General features: G+C 39.4%; 1 protein-coding gene across 1 annotated transcript; it reads left to right on the top strand.

The window, feature by feature from the left end:
* Nucleotides 1-775: 775 nt before the first annotated feature.
* On the top strand, nucleotides 776-17,406 carry KLHL31 (kelch like family member 31). Its single transcript, XM_045543760.1, has 3 exons — nucleotides 776-1,003; nucleotides 13,585-14,789; nucleotides 16,518-17,406. The coding sequence occupies exons 2-3, from the start codon at nucleotides 13,618-13,620 to the stop codon at nucleotides 17,248-17,250; spliced, it is 1,905 nt and encodes a 634-aa protein (XP_045399716.1). The 5' UTR covers nucleotides 776-1,003; nucleotides 13,585-13,617; the 3' UTR covers nucleotides 17,251-17,406.
* The last annotated feature ends 296 nt before the right edge of the window (nucleotides 17,407-17,702 follow it).

Here is a 17,702-nt window from a genome sequence, read left to right as displayed (position 1 = left end):
CAGCTTCTGAAGTTTTTTTCATTCCAGCCCTCTTCAGTAGGATGCAGTAAGTTCTCAGTGTGCCAAGGTGGCTAAGCAATGCTTAACACATCATCTGACTAATGAAGAATAATTTTCCACTTATGAAGAACATTTATTTTCCATGATCTATTTTCTATTATTGCAGCTAATATCATGTTAACTTTTTTAGCAGCCATTTAACACTCTTGGTGCCTATTAAAAGCCTGCGGTCAATCATAATCCCTTGAATTTTTTTTTTTTTTCCCCACACGAAATGTCGCCAGGGGAGGTATTCCCCAACCTGCGTGTGTGCTGGAGTGTGTGTTAACCTCAGATCTCCCCCTGCGGATCGCTGGATAATCAAGGACTGCTCATAACCCTCATTTTAGCAAACTATAACATGGCCCGAATAACGCTAGTGCCATATGTGAGGTGCTACAGAAAGGACCATGTCCTGGTAAACATGTGCTCCTCTTATAAAGAACAGCCTATTTATGACCTCAGTCTTCTCAAAGCACCTGAGGGGAGCAGGCAATTTATCCTTCTAGAAACTAATTTTTATCCACAACCTTCCTTTCTTATTCTACTCTAATTCCTGCTTCCAACAATTAAACACCCACCCTCCTTATTTTTCTTTCCTCACACTCAGGTTAATTGAGCTCCTGACTTTTTTTTTCAAACAGCCGGTCTGGTCAGGAAACCCAACCCCTCTCCAGCAGCCAGAGCCCCGCCCCCTGGCCCCGGATGGCCCAGAGTTGAAGGCCAAAGAGGGAGAGGAGAGCTCAGGCCGCCACTCCAGGCCAGAGCACAGGCCTTAGCCAGTAGGACAGCAAAGGGTCACTCTAAAAATTGCTGCAGCTGGGCCTTGTCAGGTGGCTGCTGGTGGCTCCCGACCGGATTTTCCTTCTCCCTCTCTCTCTCTCTCTCCCCAGATCACTTCCCAAGAGGAGACTGCTGCTAAGACCTCATCATCTCAAGTCGGGCTGCCACTTCACACAGGAGGGTAAGGAGCTGGGACCATAGTCGCTGAGTCCTGTTTTCTGCATTCTAGATTAGAGCCATCTTCTGGGGGCGGGGGGTGGATGTGTGGGTGGGAGACAGCAGGGCGCCTGAGTGCTTGTGGTTGTAGAGCTATTTTCCGGAAGGGAGTCTAAGGCTGGGTCAGATTGTTCACGTCCCCAATCTGAAGTTGGGATGCAGAAAACATTTGTTTTTTTTTTTTTTTGGAAATCTGAGAAATGCGATATGTTAGGAGAGTGTCACAGTAACAGAAATGCATGAGAGCAATGCCCTATAAAAGTAAAGTTTCCTGTAACTTCTAATAATAATTTTAAGTCTCTGAAGCATAAGATATTTTTCTTTCACTAGCTTATAGAGAAGAGGAGATAGAGAAAATTCTTAAGCACTATTCACAAAGTTTACAATTCCATCTTTATTTTTATCAGGAATCATGTAAGCATCACTTTTGATACAATGGTGTCCGTTTTAACAATACTGGTAGCACAAAAATCAGACAACTCTTTTAATTGCCAGAAATATGACCTTTTGACAAAATAGAAATCCCTCCTGCAAAAAAAACCTCACAAATTTGTCATTTGGCTAAAAAACAGGTTTTTGTTTTAAATGCGCACATATGGATACACTGATATAAGTTTCATATTAAAAATCATGTTGGAAATGAAATGGTAAAGCGGAACCCCCCTCCCGAGTTTGACTTAAGATGTGGAGCAGCAGAAGCGGCAGGAGCCAGGGGTGTTTCTATTCCTGGAGGCAGTGCTGATGCAGCCCGACAGATGCAGCGGCTGGAATGTGGCAGGGACAGGGAGCAGGCGCAGCTGATTCTCCCCTTTGGCAAGAAGACATTCTGGGATTCCAGCTCACTGTGGCATGAGAGTGACAGTGACACTTTCGCACACATGGCTTTTCAGCCTGCCCCGTGTTGAGTCTCCCAGGAGGCAAGGGCGGAAGACAGCAGGAAGGAGAATGTTCTTAAGTATAAAGTAATAACTCTTCTATAACTAATTCTAGGAACTTTCATCTGGGATCAGTTTGGGGCCAGGGAGAAATTGATTTAAGTGTGATACTTTCACAGGGACTTGCCCACTTATAGGCAAGGGTACCATTTCTTGGTAATATTATTCTCAGTTTGGTGGTTCTGGATCTGTTTTGTGTTTTGAACCTTTTTGAGAACCTCATGAAAGCACTGAGCCCATGCTACAGGAAACTACACATAAGCACACATGCACAATATGTTTTGGAATATTCTGCAGGACTCATGGACCCACCCGAAACACAACCTAGAGCAGGATTGCTAGATAAAATATATTTTATCACCCAATGACACTTGAATTTCAGATAAATTGCAAATAAGTTTTCAGTATAAGTATGTCCCCAAAATTGCCTAGTATGTCCCAAATACTGCCTGGGACATACTATACTAAAATATGATTCGTGGTTTATCTGAAATTCAAATGTAACTGGACATCTTGTAATTTTTATTTGCTATATGTGGCAACTCAGACCAAGACACATAGGTCCCATGCAGAGAAACCCTATCTCAGTTGGTTCATCCCTATCTGATAAATGATCCCTATCTGATAAATAAATTCTAGGGTTATGGAAGTCCATGCTGGGGAAAGAAGTAATGATTTTGACAATTCTGACAGCAAAAGTCAGCTGTGTATTCTTAACTCTGTAAAATTTTAGAACTGAAAGGGACACACTCATTTCCTCGTTTGACAGATGAATTAAACTGAAATCCTGAAAATCTGGTTGTTTTGCCCCAGGCCTATCAAATGGTTAGAGCAGAATGAACAACAAAACCCAATTTTCAGTGCTATGATGATCAAAGAGACATCAGTCTCAAAAACTCAATTTCTAATCCCCTCCTGTACCCCCAACATACACAAAAGACTAGGAAAGAGAAAGATCCATTTTACTACAGTTTTCAACAAAACCCAAACTAAAAATTTTTGCACTAGATCCTTATGTTCTGAATCCAGACTCACAGAATAGAATCATAGTTGACTTTGTGTATAAAGTCTGTATACTTTATAGGTAAAAGCCAGACATGGCCTCTAGCTAAGTCAAACCATATGAAATTGACAATATTTAGTTGTTTTCTTAAAACAAAAAACAAAATCTAACACTTAAAAGGAAGTACTTGATTATCTGATCAACAAATGCATGCAAGCCCTCCTTGAACCTGTTTATTTGGCTTACCTAACCTATTGGAGTTTCACATTCTTACTACCCTTAATAGGGTAAAGAAATCCACAGGATCTATGTGTCTCAAAACAAATTTGTTTAACATTCAAAAAGGCAACTCCTTTATTTCAGTATTTGGAGCGAGAAATAACCATTTCTTGCTCTCCATATCCAAATTTTGATTCTATAAGCCTCAGTTCTATTTCACTCGTCCTCTATCTTCTCATGTTGTAAAAAGCTAACTTTTAACCCTCTACAGGTTTTACCCTACCCTGGATTTCAAGTGGGCATTAGAGGGAGCCAGGGTTTCACCCGAGTTTGAATCTTTGCACCAATACACACTGCACACTTACCTGTGTGACCTTGGACATGTTTTTTTTTTTTTTACTCTTTCTGAATCTTATTTCTTCATTTGTAAAAATGAACATAATATAACCTACCTTTTAGGATTTCTGTGATACTTAAATTAAAAAAATAAAATCATGTAAAGTACTTAACCCAGGGCTCAGCACACAGTAAGCTCTCAATGAATAAATGCTAGGTATATAACTATGATTTTAGGTAGAAACAGAGGTATGAGTTTACATGTAATATGTAATATGGGTTCATCTTGGTGATTTATATTTAGAAATTAATTATTAATATACTTAGATTTGGCGATTACAAAAGATGTTGAAAAATGAGATGACTTTGGTAATTCTGCTCAGCTGTTTATCAGGTGTTGAATACGTGATACTATCGTTACAGAAATGGCCCAAGAGCCAGGATCTGCAATGGGCAGTGGGGAGGGGAGTGTGGAATTACGTCTGTTACCCTTCTGCCCAGTTTCTAATGGGCAGCTCTTCCAGGGGATCCAAGAGGCTGTTCTGGGTAATAGTGGATGGAGCAAAAAGGGAAGAAGGCTGTGGAGTCCACCACCAGGAAAGGGGAATTCTCTGGGCTCCTACAGAATGAAGGGATAGCTCCACAAAGAGACATCTGCCTCAAAAACTCAATTTCTAATTTCTTCCTACCCCATGACATGCACAAAAGACTAGGAAAGAGAAAGAGCCATTTTACTAAAGTTTTCAACAAAACCAAAACTAAAAATTTTTGCTCTAGAAACTTCTGTATCCAGGCTCAGAGAAGAGAATCATAGTTGACTTTGTGTATCGAGTCTGTATACTTTATAGATAAAAGCCAGGCATAGCCTCTAGCTAAGTCAAACCATATGAAATTGACAATATTTAACAGTTTTAGCATCAGGACCCCTCTCCAACCCTTTGCACCCTGTGCAGAGTCTCTTCTTTGACTCAGAAAGGGAAGGGAAGGGAAGGGAAGGGACTGGCAGTGCCTCCAAATAGTTCCTCATCCCATTACACAACCTCAGCTGCTGTGGCTAAACCTGCTGCTCTTTCCAGAGTTTCCTACTATGGCAGGCACCATGTGAAAAGTGCAAGCCACCAACGGTCCCTGGGGGACTGTAAAGTTCTTCCTCCCTTCGATCACAAGGGACAGCTTGTTAGAACACTTCTGGGTAGGGAGGGACAATCAAGCCTGTTGTGGTTCAGGAAAAAGAAAGAAACAGCCTTGAAATTCTCCGAGCTACGGCAGCTCAGCAAGGGTGCACACCTTCCCATGCAGACCGTAACTTCAGCCAAAGCCCTCCCTAGGGCATGGTCACCATGGTGATGGCCCTGGCTACCAAGCTTGGGGACCCCCTGAGCAGCGGACCCCAAGGCATTCACTCAGTTAAAAAAAGAGAGAGAGCTTTAGAAAAAAACAACAGTAAGTAAAACCCTCATCCAACTTTAAGTTAAAACAGAAATTGAACCAAGAAGATTGAAACACTTTCAAAACGTATTGCTCAGCATCTAGGCTAAATTCTAGATTATATATGAATATCTCCATGCAACTCATTTTGTGACACCTCTTCCTCACAGCCACATTTTGGCTGTTACTGTGACCATGATTGGTGATCAGCTTATAATACGACTTGGAATGCATGGTGAACATTTGTGTAATGGTAGAAAAAAAAACAAGGAGAGTTCTTATACAGATTGTTCTTGACTACATGTTCACATATGACCTTGTTCCTGGGTAATAAATCTTTTAAAATATTCAATTCTTTCCCGATCACCCTCTGTTAGCCCATACGACCAGCCTCGAAGTCCAGCACCATGACTAAATGAGTAAATGGAAGTGAATTAAATGGCTCCACTTTCCTCTCATATACACATGTCCTCCTTTGCTACCCTTTTATGACTTCTTTCCTTTAGATTTCCCTGCTCTTACTTAAATATGACTGGGGGGGGGGAAATGTGACTGGTTAATCGAGTGGCACGCTGTGCATGTGCGCGTGTCTGCGCGTGTCTGTACTCCCCAGATAGCCCAGCGGGAGGGGCCTGGAGAGTCGCTGGAGCCTTCCCTGTCTGCCCCGTGAGAACAGAGCCTCTGGGTTCTAATCCCCCACAGAGAAGCAGCTAGTCTCCTCCGCAACAGGGCTCGGAGCACATGATGCAGCTGCCAGTATCCATTCCCACTGGCCTGCAGTCCTCCTTAAATTGAGAAAAGCAGTAGCTTTTGGGAGATGGAGAAGCGGGGCCAGAGGAAGAGCATTTTTGTTGGGATATAGGAACGAGTGAACATCTCTGCAGCCTTGATGACAACAGAGCTTTGCCCAGCTTCTAAGCAGTGATTCTGATCCTCAGGTTCCTCTGAGGCGTCTGCAGCAGTGTCCTTATTGGAGGACTATGAGAATACCTGGGCAGGCGGACAGACAGCCTTGCCTATGAGATGCAGACCCACGAACAGGATATAATGGTAGCTGTGTAAAGAAAGAATCAATTTATGAGTTTACCTAAGAAAATATGGCCACCAGGAAGGTGTCTGCAGGCTCCAATTTCAATAGTTTTTTGGGTTTATTTGTTTTTTATTTTTCTTTAGAGACAGGGTCTTGCTCTGTTGCTTAGGCTGGTTGCAGTAGCGTGATCATAGCTCACTGTAACCTCAAACTCCTGGGCTCAAACAATCCTGCCTCAGCTTCCCGAGTAGCTGGAATACAGGCATGCACTACAGTGCCTGGATAATTAAAAAAAAATTTTTTTTTGGTAGAGTCAGGGTCTCACTGTATTGCCCAGGCTGGTCTTGAACTCCTGGCCTCAAGTGATCCTCCCCCCTCAGCCTCCCAAGGTGGTAGGATTATGGGTGTGAGCCACCACATCCAACCTTCAGTAGTTTTTTAAATGGTCTCCTGCCTTTTCCTCTCCCTCTGCCTCCCCTAGAGAGCTAAAGAAGCCAATTACCTCTATAAAGTGGTTTCAAGGGCTCTAAAGGCCTTTTCTTATTTTAAAAAAAATACATATATGTATATACACACATGCACACACACACACACACACACACATATATGTGCCACAGAGGATACTCTGTTAGAAATTTTTATGTGAGTCATAGGACACTGGTTTAAAGAAAAAAAAAAGTAAGACTGGGTATAGTGATTCACGTCTGTAATCCCAGCACTTTGGGAGGCTGAGGTGGGAGGTTCACTTGAGGCCAAGAGTTCAAGACCAGCCTGGCAACATAGCAAGACTCTGTCTCTACAAAGAATAGAAAAATTAGTCAGGCATGGTGGCAGGTGCCTGTAGTCCTGGCTACTGAGGAGACTGAGGCTGGAGCCCCGGAGTTTGAGGTTGCAGTGAGCTATAATCGCACCACTGCATTCCAGCCTGGACAACAGAGTGAGACCCCATTTCTAAAACACAAAACAAAACATAACAAAAAGCATGCATATCTAGGAGGTAGAGTAGATTGCCCATTAACTGATTAGCTTGGATTCATTTGTCAGACTAGTTAATGTATCACCCAGTAGGGCCCTAGAGATATGGGACAAGATAAAGGATCATGGAAGCTCCCATGAGTGGAGCAGGCCAGGGATGGGTCAACAGAGGAAAAATGAGGGGCAGCGTGAAGGCCAGACCGTGGAGAAAAGAGACAACATCAACAGGAAATAAGACGAGAAAGAACATTTACTGATTTCACTATTTTGGCTAGGCTCAGGTTGCCCTCTTCTTTCCCGAGACGTCTTAATCCTTCTCAACTGCATATTAACTTATCAAATTCAAACCCTTCCTGGCATCCAACATCACATATGAATTGGCCTAACATTACCTGCCTGCTGTCTGCCTCTTCATCTCAGCCATGTTGGAGGGCAGGTGGCATGCTGAGTCTGCCTTCCTGCTTCCCCGTGAGACATTTCCTCTACTTGTCATAACCCTCTCCCTCCTATACCCACTCCTCTTTAAAACCCTCAGTTACCAAGACCCAACCAGATTCATGTTATCTTGCCATCCTAACACCACTCCACCAAAGTAGTACCTTTAATCTGAATCGTTAAATCCAGGCATGTAGATTCAATCTGTTGTTTTGCTTACCCAACCTATAAACAAATGTCCCCCACATTTTCTAAACTTCCAGGGTTACCCATACCATTCATATCAGAATAAAAATAATCTGTTCCTCAGCCTATGTAATTGCATGAATTTCAGTTCTCTCCCTGGTGTTTTGAAAAATCTCTTAGAAATATTTACCTGTTCCAGAAATCCCCGTTACTGTGTGCCACTTCTCATTCCGAGTCACTGTGTGCTTGTCCCATGTTGCCTCCTCCTTATGACTGCTTCTCCATGACGTGGGGGCTTTCTCTGATTTGCTTCACTCCAAAGCTTAAACAGGTTCCTTCCTTTATTCCCAAAGACACAACTAACGAAAACTGTTGCTTTTAATGAAAATAGTTCAAATTTTTTTGAGCATACACTCATTTTTTGCCAGGTACTCTGCTAAATGCTATTACAGATATTTATTTCCACATTAAGCTTTCAGCGACAACACTATGAGACAGACAGTATTGTTATCTTCACTTTAGAGATAAGTCAATGGAGACTCTGAGAGGTTAGTTAGGTAACCTACTGAAAGTCACATTGCAGATAAGTAGTGAGCTGGTATTTATGTTTTATTTTCATTATCATTCAGTTTCAAATATTATCTAATTTCCCTTGTGATTTTCTTCTTTGACTCTTGGATTATTTAAAAGTATATAGTTTAAATTTCAAATATTGAAAACTAAATGGTTTTCCCAGATAGCTTATTGTTACTAAATTCTAATTTAATTCCACTGAGATAAGAGAACATACTCTGTATGACTTCAATGCCTTTAAATTTGCTGAGTCATGTTTTGTGGCCTAACATTGGATCTGACTTGGTGAATGTACAAATTCTGCCCTTCGGAAGAATTTGTATTCTGCAGTTGTTGGGTATAATTTTCTATAAATATTAATTACGTCTGGGTGATTGATAATGTTATTCAGATAATCTATAATGCTACTATTTTTCTGTCTAGTTCTATCAATTGCTGAAAGTTATTAACATTTTCAAGTATAATTGCCAAAATGTCTATTTCTCCCTTTAATTCTGTCATTTGCTGATTTACGTATTTTGAAGCTATGTTATCAGGCATGTATACATTCAGGATTGTTATATCTTCATGGTGAATTTTTTTATCATTATTAGATTCCCTCATTATCCGTAGTAAAAGTTTTTTTCTTAAAAGTCTATTTTAGCTGATATTGATACAGCCACTCCAGCCTTTTTATGTTTATATCCATAGTACATTTTTTTCTATCCATTTATTTTCTACTTATTTGTGTCTTTGTATTTATAGTAAGCCTCTAGTAGACAGCATATATTTAGGTCTTGCTTTTTTTATCCATTCTGGTAATCTGTGCCTTTTAATTAGAATGTTTTGTCCATAAATGTTTAATATAATTATTAATATGGTTGGTTTTAGGTTTCCCATTAAATTACTTGTTTTCTGCTTATCCCCTCTGATTTTTGTTCCCTGCCCTCTTTTGAATTCCATTTAAAGTTATCTATTCGCTTTTCAGCTATACTTTGCATTTTTTAAAATGGTTGTTCTAAGGCTCTGCTGTCCAATACAATAGTCAACAGTCACATGTGGTTATTTAACACTTGACATATGGCTAGTCCAAAGTGACATGTACTGTGAGTATAAAATACATCCTGGATTTTGAAGATTCAATAGGAAAAAAAGCATGTAAAACATTAATATCACATTGATAATTGTATGTCAATTACATGTTGCAATGATACTAATTTGTATATATTAGATTGAGTAAGATCTATTACTAAAATTAACGTCACCTGTTCCTTTTATGTGGCTACTAGAAATTTTTAAATTTCATATGTGGCTCATGTAATGTTTCTATAGGACAGCATTGCTCTAGAGGTTATGATATGCAAAGTTAAGTTTTCACAGCCTACATAAGTTAATATTATGCAACTTCACATAAAATATAGAAACCTTGCCACTGTTTAGGTTCTCTTACCACCATCACCTTATCCTTTATGCTGTAATTGTCATACATACTACTATATCTACATACGTTATAATTCTCACAAGATAATGTTATCATGTTTGCTTTGAGGAGTCACATATATTTTAAAGAACTTTAGGGGGAAAATAGTCTTTTATATTCTTCCAGATATTTGCTATCTCTGATGTTCTTCATTCCTTCCTGAAGATTCAAGTTTTCACTGGGCTTCCCCTTTCTGTATCTCTCTTTTCCAGAATTCCCACTTCACTTCCCAGTGAATGGTGGTCTGGTTCTTCTCTGTGTTATTATATAAATATATCTCTGTATGAATATATGTCTATGAGGCATATGCCTAGATTTAGAATTTAGGGTCAAAGAGTAAAAATTGTTTTTACTTTTGATAAACTACCAAATTTTATCATTTTATCATTTTATCATTTAAAAGACTATGTCAATTATACTCCCAGCAACAATGTATGAAGAGTAATCTCATGAATATCTGATATTATTAATATGAATCTTTTAAAACTATTAACCATCTCTTAAGCAAACATTTTTTTAAAAGGCTGTCTGATCTGAAAAAAATGTAATGAAACACGATCCAAGAAATGATACTCCATCATGTTCACTAGTCTGCTAACATGCAAGGGAAGAGAATTATACCAGGTATATATATCAGGGAATGGGGATCTTGGGGTCTGTCTTAGAACTCTGCCCACCACTATTTATCCTCTGGATCCCAATGATTCACTTCCCTCCAAAGTGGAAAATACCCTCTCCCAAGTTTATTAAAATTCTTGTCCCATTAGAGAAGCAACTTAAGTCCCAAATCATATCATCTAAGGCTAAATCTCATTAGTCCAAGTCCATAATCTTAGCATCAAAATCATCTACTTCTACATCAGATGTGGATGAGGTTCCCAGGTTTCAGCCATCAAAAGCATTGTTCCTGGGCCACAAATTTTCTCCATCTTTGGACCTGTGAAACTAAAAACTAAGATGCCCAACACACCACATAAAATGGTGGGACAGATATAAGGTAACAGTTATAGATATTCTGGTTTGAAAAATGGAAAATGTTGTGAAGCTATATTTTGATGTATTAAATGACCATCATTTTTAGGAAATGTTGGTTCAAATCATTTACTGTGTGTGGGGAATAGTTTGACATTTTATACTGAATAGTAAGAATTCTTTATCAACTTACCAATTCTGGATAAAAATCATGTCCAACATAGAAAGTATGAATATTTTTACACAGTTGGTCCTCTCCTTTTTATTTTCTTAATGGTAAAATTTCAATCTTCAAAACTTCTGTTCAATCACAACAGAAGTTTTAAATTTTGAAGTCCAACTTATCAGTGTTTTTTTTTTTTGATGATTAAGTTCTTACAGTTTCATGTGTAGGATATCTTTGACTGAACTAAGGTTGTGAAAATGTTTTCTTATTTTTTATTCAGTGTTCTATAGATTTAAATTTTATCTTTAGATCTAGGATCCATTTAAGTTAATGTTTTTGTATGATGTGGTGTAAAGTTTAAGAATCCTCTTTTCCCATGAGCATACCAATTTTTTCTAGCACAATTTATTAAAAACGCTATTCTTTCCTTCATTAAATTACTTTATAACATTGTAGAAAGTCATTCAAACATACATCCCAGGATCTCTTTCTACAGCCTCTCTTTGGTTCTACTAATCTGTCTTTCCATACAGGAATGTCACATTTCCTTAATTACTATAGCTTGTAAGTTTCACAATAAGGTGGTATAAATTATCCAAATTTGTTCCCCCTTGGAAAGCTCTTTTGGCTGTTTAATGTCCTTTTCCTTTTGACATAAATTATAGAATCAACTTGTCAATTTTCTCAAAAAAACTCTGCTTGGATTTTGCTTGGAATTCTTCTGAATCTATAGATCTTTTTAAAGAGAAATAAATATCTTAGCAGTGTTGTCAGTCCATAAACATGGTATACATCTAAATTAAATTAGGTCTTCATTAATATTTCTCAGCAATATTTTATAGCATTTAATAAAAAGGTTTTATATCCTTTGATAAAATTATCCCCAATTATATAATATGTAATACTATGTTAATATTATTTTTACATTGTATGGTCCAAATATTGTTATTATATAGAAGCAAATTTGATTTTTCCCATTGGTCTTTTATCATATGACCTTATTAAATTTACTTCTTAATTCTAGTAACCTTTATATAAATTATTTAGGATTTTCTCCATATTCACAGTTACATAATTACTATATAAAAACAGTTTTACTTCAAAAAAACAAAATAAAATAAATAAATAAAAAAGATCTCTGGATTTCAGTTGCCAGTTCCCTAATTATTATTAAGTTTAGTTTTAAAGATGTATTTATTAACTATTTGTATTTTATCTTCTGTGAACTCCCTATTTATAGTCTTCACCATTTTTAAATTGGATTATCTTTTTCTTATTGATTTGTTGAAACTTTTAAAATATTATGGCAATTAACTACTAAAATGTTAAAAATTATTTGTGTGTATATATATAAAATATATACACAAATGGCATATATAATACATATATACACTATATGTATATATGTCATATATAAAATATATACACACCATATGTGTGTATGTATATATATATATATATATACACCATATATATCACTTGATCTTAGCCAAAAGACTGAGAAATGACATACTGTATATGTCTACACACACATACACACATATATATATGGGTTTCCACCCTTTATTTTATTAGAAATATGTATATAATATATATTTTTATATATTATTTACAATATATACTTACATATAAATATATATTCACATACATATTTTTTATGTATGGTTTTCTACCCTTCAATTTTTTTTTTTTTTTTTTCCGAGACAGAGTCTCACTCTGTTGCCCGGGCTAGAGTGCTGTGGCATCAGCCTAGCTCACAGCAACCTCAAACTCCTGGGCTTAAACGATCCTTCTGCCTCAGCCTCCCAAGTAGCTGGGAGTACAGGCATGTGCCACCATGCCCGGCTAATTTTTTCTATGTATATTTTTAGTTGGCCAGATAATTTCTTTCTATTTTCAGTAGAGACGGGGTCTTGCTCAGGCTGGTCTCGAACTCCTGACCTCCAGCGATCCACCCGCCTCGGCCTCCCACAGTGCTAGGATTACAGGCGTGAGCCACCGCGCCCGGCCTCTACCCTTCAATTTATCCACTAAATTTTTTTCCCTTCCTGACTCAGTATCACACATATTTAATTCCTGTAATTTTTTTATCTGGTAGTCCTTTAAACGAAATTCCTAGACGTTCTTTTATACTTACTCAGTTAAACTCTGGAATTATTTTATTCAGTTCCGAAAACAAAAAAATCTTGCACAGGGAGTAACTACAATATCACTGAATTGACATCCATCTGTCCATATAAGAATGTAGAGTCCCTCTTCTTTTAAATCCTCTGGCAAAATCCTATAGTGCTTACCATGGGTCTCACTAAATTCTAGTCAAGTACCTATGTCTCTTAAAATGTAACAGGTTTCATTGCTACTGTGAATAAAATCCTCTTTCCATAACATCTTCTACATTTTACATGGACACCTGAATTTTAGTATTTTATTGAGGAAAACCTTCAGAGTGGTTATAATTCACTTTTTCATGAGAGTAAATTAAGCACTTCAGATGATATTTAACTACTATTCTACAATAACTGCACAGCCAAATCGGAGGAAATTTCATCATTTCTGCTGTATAATAATTACTTGGCAATACACCTACTGAGAGATCTCAATTGATAATATAAATCTTTCTAAAATTGTCTTCAACATTTGACACTGAAGTAAACTGCAATAAAATGTGCATCTAGTTTGCTGTAAGTCTTTAAATCTATTTTTGAGGATTAATATACTTTATGCCATTAAAAACAATTATTTTATGAAAAAGAAGAGTTTCTCAATGCGGTATTTCAAAGTCCAAAGCACAATTAAAATAAAATCATACCTTTTTTTTTTTTTTTTTAGCAAGCTCTTGCCTGTGACAGTGTCTTTGCCAACATGGCACCCAAAAAGAAGATTGTCAAAAAGAACAAAGGCGATATCAATGAGATGACTATAATTGTAGAAGATAGCCCCCTAAACAAACTGAACGCTCTGAATGGGCTCCTAGAGGGAGGCAATGGCCTTAGCTGCATTTCTTCTGAATTAACAGATGCTTCTTATGGCCCCAACCTCTTGGAAGGTTTAAGTAAAATGCGGCAGGAGGGCTTCCTCTGTGACTTAGTCATTGGTACCAAAACCAAATCCTTTGATGTTCATAAGTCAGTGATGGCTTCATGCAGTGCATATTTTTACAACATCCTTAAAAAAGATCCATCAATTCAGAGAGTGGATCTTAATGACATCGCACCACTAGGCCTGGCCACTGTCATTGCATATGCCTACACTGGAAAGCTGACTCTGTCCTTGTATACAATAGGAAGCATTATTTCTGCTGCTGTTTATCTTCAGATCCATACTCTTGTAAAGATGTGCAGCGATTTTCTGATACGGGAGATGAGTGTTGAGAATTGCATGTACGTTGTTAACATTGCAGAAACATACTCCCTGAAAAACGCAAAAGCAGCAGCCCAGAAATTTATCCGGGATAACTTCCTTGAATTTGCAGAATCAGATCAGTTTATGAAACTTACATTTGAACAAATTAATGAACTTCTTATAGATGATGACTTACAGTTGCCTTCTGAGATAGTAGCATTCCAGATTGCAATGAAATGGTTAGAATTTGACCAAAAGAGAGTGAAATATGCCGCAGATCTTTTGAGCAACATTCGCTTTGGTACCATCTCTGCGCAAGACCTGGTCAATTATGTTCAATCTGTACCAAGAATGATGCAAGATGCTGATTGTCACAAACTTCTCGTAGATGCTATGAACTACCACTTACTTCCGTATCATCAAAACACATTGCAATCTAGGCGAACGAGAATTCGAGGGGGATGCCGAGTCCTCGTCACTGTTGGGGGTCGCCCAGGCCTTACTGAGAAGTCCCTTAGTAGAGACATCTTGTATAGAGACCCTGAAAATGGATGGAGCAAGCTTACAGAAATGCCAGCCAAGAGTTTTAATCAGTGTGTGGCTGTGATGGATGGATTTCTTTATGTGGCCGGTGGAGAAGACCAGAATGATGCAAGAAATCAAGCCAAGCATGCAGTCAGCAATTTCTGCAGGTATTTGATCTTTTATTAGGAACTGAAATGGTTCGATATTATGGAGAAACTGCCCTTGTATAGAAGTAAATTAATCATGCCTATTAGCTTAGTTCATTGTCTCAGTAAATAATAATAATAATGCCACCTGATATATGTACAGCACTTTATATAAAGTGCATTCATGTATATGATGCACTCGAGATTTCTGAAACAAGGCTTTGAGGTGGACAGGGAAGATACGATTATTCTGATTTTACGTATCAGAAACCTGATACCCAGAGAAGTTTTAACACTAGTAAGTGGCAATTCACATTTACTCATTTCTAGTTGACTACTCTTCACAATACACTGACTTTTGAAAGAAACTGGATAAAAATTTAGTTTTTTACATTACATGGTAAAAAAAAAGAATAAAATAAAACAAGATTCTTTTAAGTTATTGCTACTGACAACTGTCAGATTCATAATTGGCAAATAGAATGATTATTAAAATTGTGCCACCTAATTAATTTAAAATATTTATTTGAAGACTGAATAATGGAAAATGTTAGTATTTTTGACACATGTAGAAAGAATGAAAGCATAAGAAATCCTTCATAAAAATGAAATTCCAATTGCCATATAATTTTGTAAAAGTGAAACTTCCAATATATATGAAATGTTCAGAAAGTCATGCTTTTATCAAGACAGTAGTACAAAGTCAAACATAACTAAAGAGTAAGACTGAAAATGTGTACAGTATCTCATGAAAAATATTCTTTATTATTTCATTCTGTGTGTGTGCAATCATCAAACACTTAATTGATTTTTAGCCTCTAACTTAGAACTGCAGTTAAGTTTTTGATTTGGGAGTTAAATGAGACAAAGACGAACGTCAACCTGAAGGTGTGAGTTCTGTACTTACAATACTTTTGAACTGTGTAAACAGAAAAGCATCAGTTCTCTATGCCTGCTTATTTTCCTCCTGCCGACAACCCACCTATTATCATTCAGGCCGCTGTTTTTGCAGTATTGATTTGAGTGCTTATAAAACAATAGTTCTGAGCACTGAAAAAATATATATGTCCCTAAACTAAAAGGTCTTATCTATGGATAAGTGCTGGAAAATAGAAAAGTATCAAAAGTTAAGCCTTAGTTGATGCTCTTAGACATGAACTCCATTGGTCTCATTGTAACAGATGAGCGAAGACTTGGGGGAGCGGCGTGGCCCTACCGTGGCAGTGGCCAAGATAGGCGTGGGAATAAGGGGTCTGTGGGAAAAGGAGAAATCCAGTCAGTCCACTCCTATCTTAATTAAGCACTAAGAGTGAGCTAGCGATGGCTGGTGTCTGAAGATAATGTGGAATTGACTTTAAAGAAGCGTGTTTCCTCCTCTGATTGCCACAAACACGCAGCTCTCCCCACGTGCACATCTCATAAGTCGCACTGGATGACAGATATCTGAAAATGGAGGAAAGGGGGCTGAAGCTCGGCCTCTGTGGGCTCTTCTCCAAGTGGCCCAACAAAAAGAGTGGTGTTATAAAAGGAGGAGGGGGCTGGGAGTCACTAATGCCTGCCTTGCCTTTTCCAAGAGTCACACATTTTTACTGGCTAAGAGAGAAACCCCAGCCCCCAGGAGAGGCGGTGCGATGGGCCCCCCCGCCTCCTTGCAGGGTTAGTGTCGGGATTTCCGCATTATGGTTTGCGGAGTAACAGAGTCCCTGGCTGCCACCGACAAAGCCGTCACACTTCTTTTGCCATTTCCAGGTACGATCCGCGCTTCAACACCTGGATACACCTGGCCAGCATGAACCAGAAGCGCACGCACTTCAGCCTGAGCGTGTTCAACGGGCTGCTGTACGCCGTGGGCGGCCGCAACGCCGAGGGCAGCCTGGCCTCGCTGGAGTGCTACGTGCCCTCCACCAATCAGTGGCAGCCGAAGGCGCCCCTGGAGGTGGCGCGCTGCTGCCACGCCAGCGCAGTCGCCGACGGCCGGGTGCTGGTGACCGGCGGCTACATCGCCAACGCGTACTCGCGCTCCGTGTGCGCCTTCGACCCGGCCAGCGACTCGTGGCAGGAGCTGCCGAACCTGAGCACGCCCCGAGGCTGGCACTGCGCTGTCACGCTGGGCGACAGGGTGTACGTGATGGGGGGCAGCCAGGTGGGGCCGCGCGGGGAGCGCGTGGACGTGCTGACGGTGGAGTGCTACAGCCCCGCCACCGGCCAGTGGGGCTACGCGGCGCCGCTGCAGGTGGGCGTGAGCACGGCGGGCGCCTCGGCGCTGCACGGCCGCGCCTACCTGGTGGGGGGCTGGAACGAGGGCGAGAAGAAGTACAAGAAGTGCATCCAGTGCTTCAACCCCGAGCTCAACGAGTGGACGGAGGACGACGAGCTGCCCGAGGCCACCGTGGGCGTGTCCTGCTGCACCCTCTCGATGCCCAACAGCGTGACTCGGGAATCCCGGGCCAGTTCGGTGTCCTCTGTGCCAGTCAGCATCTGATCCCAGGTAGTTGCGGGGACGCAGGAAGAACACGTGTTCACGTGGTTGCCCTTTGAGTTCGGGAAAAGGAAAATATGTAACATTTACTACACTGATTGTATTTTGAAATACATCGAGGTATATGCCCTGATGGTTTCAAATTCCTGGTATGGCATAATCTACCTCTGTGTCTTTTTTTTTTTTTTTTAAAAAAAAAAAAAAAGCAAAATACAGTGCCATAGCCAACAAAAGAAGTAGAATTTATTTCAGCGGCCACTGGGTGGCAGACGGAATTCGTTTGTAGGCACTCATCCAACGTGGCATGTTTCCTGAATGTATAGCGGTTACACCCACATTTGAGATTTTTCTTCTACACTTTAGTACACACGAAGCTTATGTGAGTAAGCGATCTCACGTTCAAAAGTGTATTTTCCTCTCTCTCTTTTTTTTCTTTAGGAAGTTGAAAATGCTCA

This window comes from Lemur catta, chromosome 2 (genome assembly GCF_020740605.2).
Source record: "Lemur catta isolate mLemCat1 chromosome 2, mLemCat1.pri, whole genome shotgun sequence".
Taxonomy (NCBI): Eukaryota; Metazoa; Chordata; class Mammalia; order Primates; family Lemuridae; genus Lemur; species Lemur catta.
Note: the sequence above shows the minus strand (reverse complement) of the source record. Positions and strands in the feature narration are given on the sequence as shown.

Coding starts and splice junctions, on each gene's coding strand:
- KLHL31 (XM_045543760.1), top strand. CDS start 13,618: ATGGCACCCAAAAAGAAGATTGTCAAAAAGAACAAAGGCGATATCAAT. Junction 14,790..16,517: donor GCAGTCAGCAATTTCTGCAG/GTATTTGATCTT, acceptor TGCCATTTCCAG/GTACGATCCGCGCTTCAACA.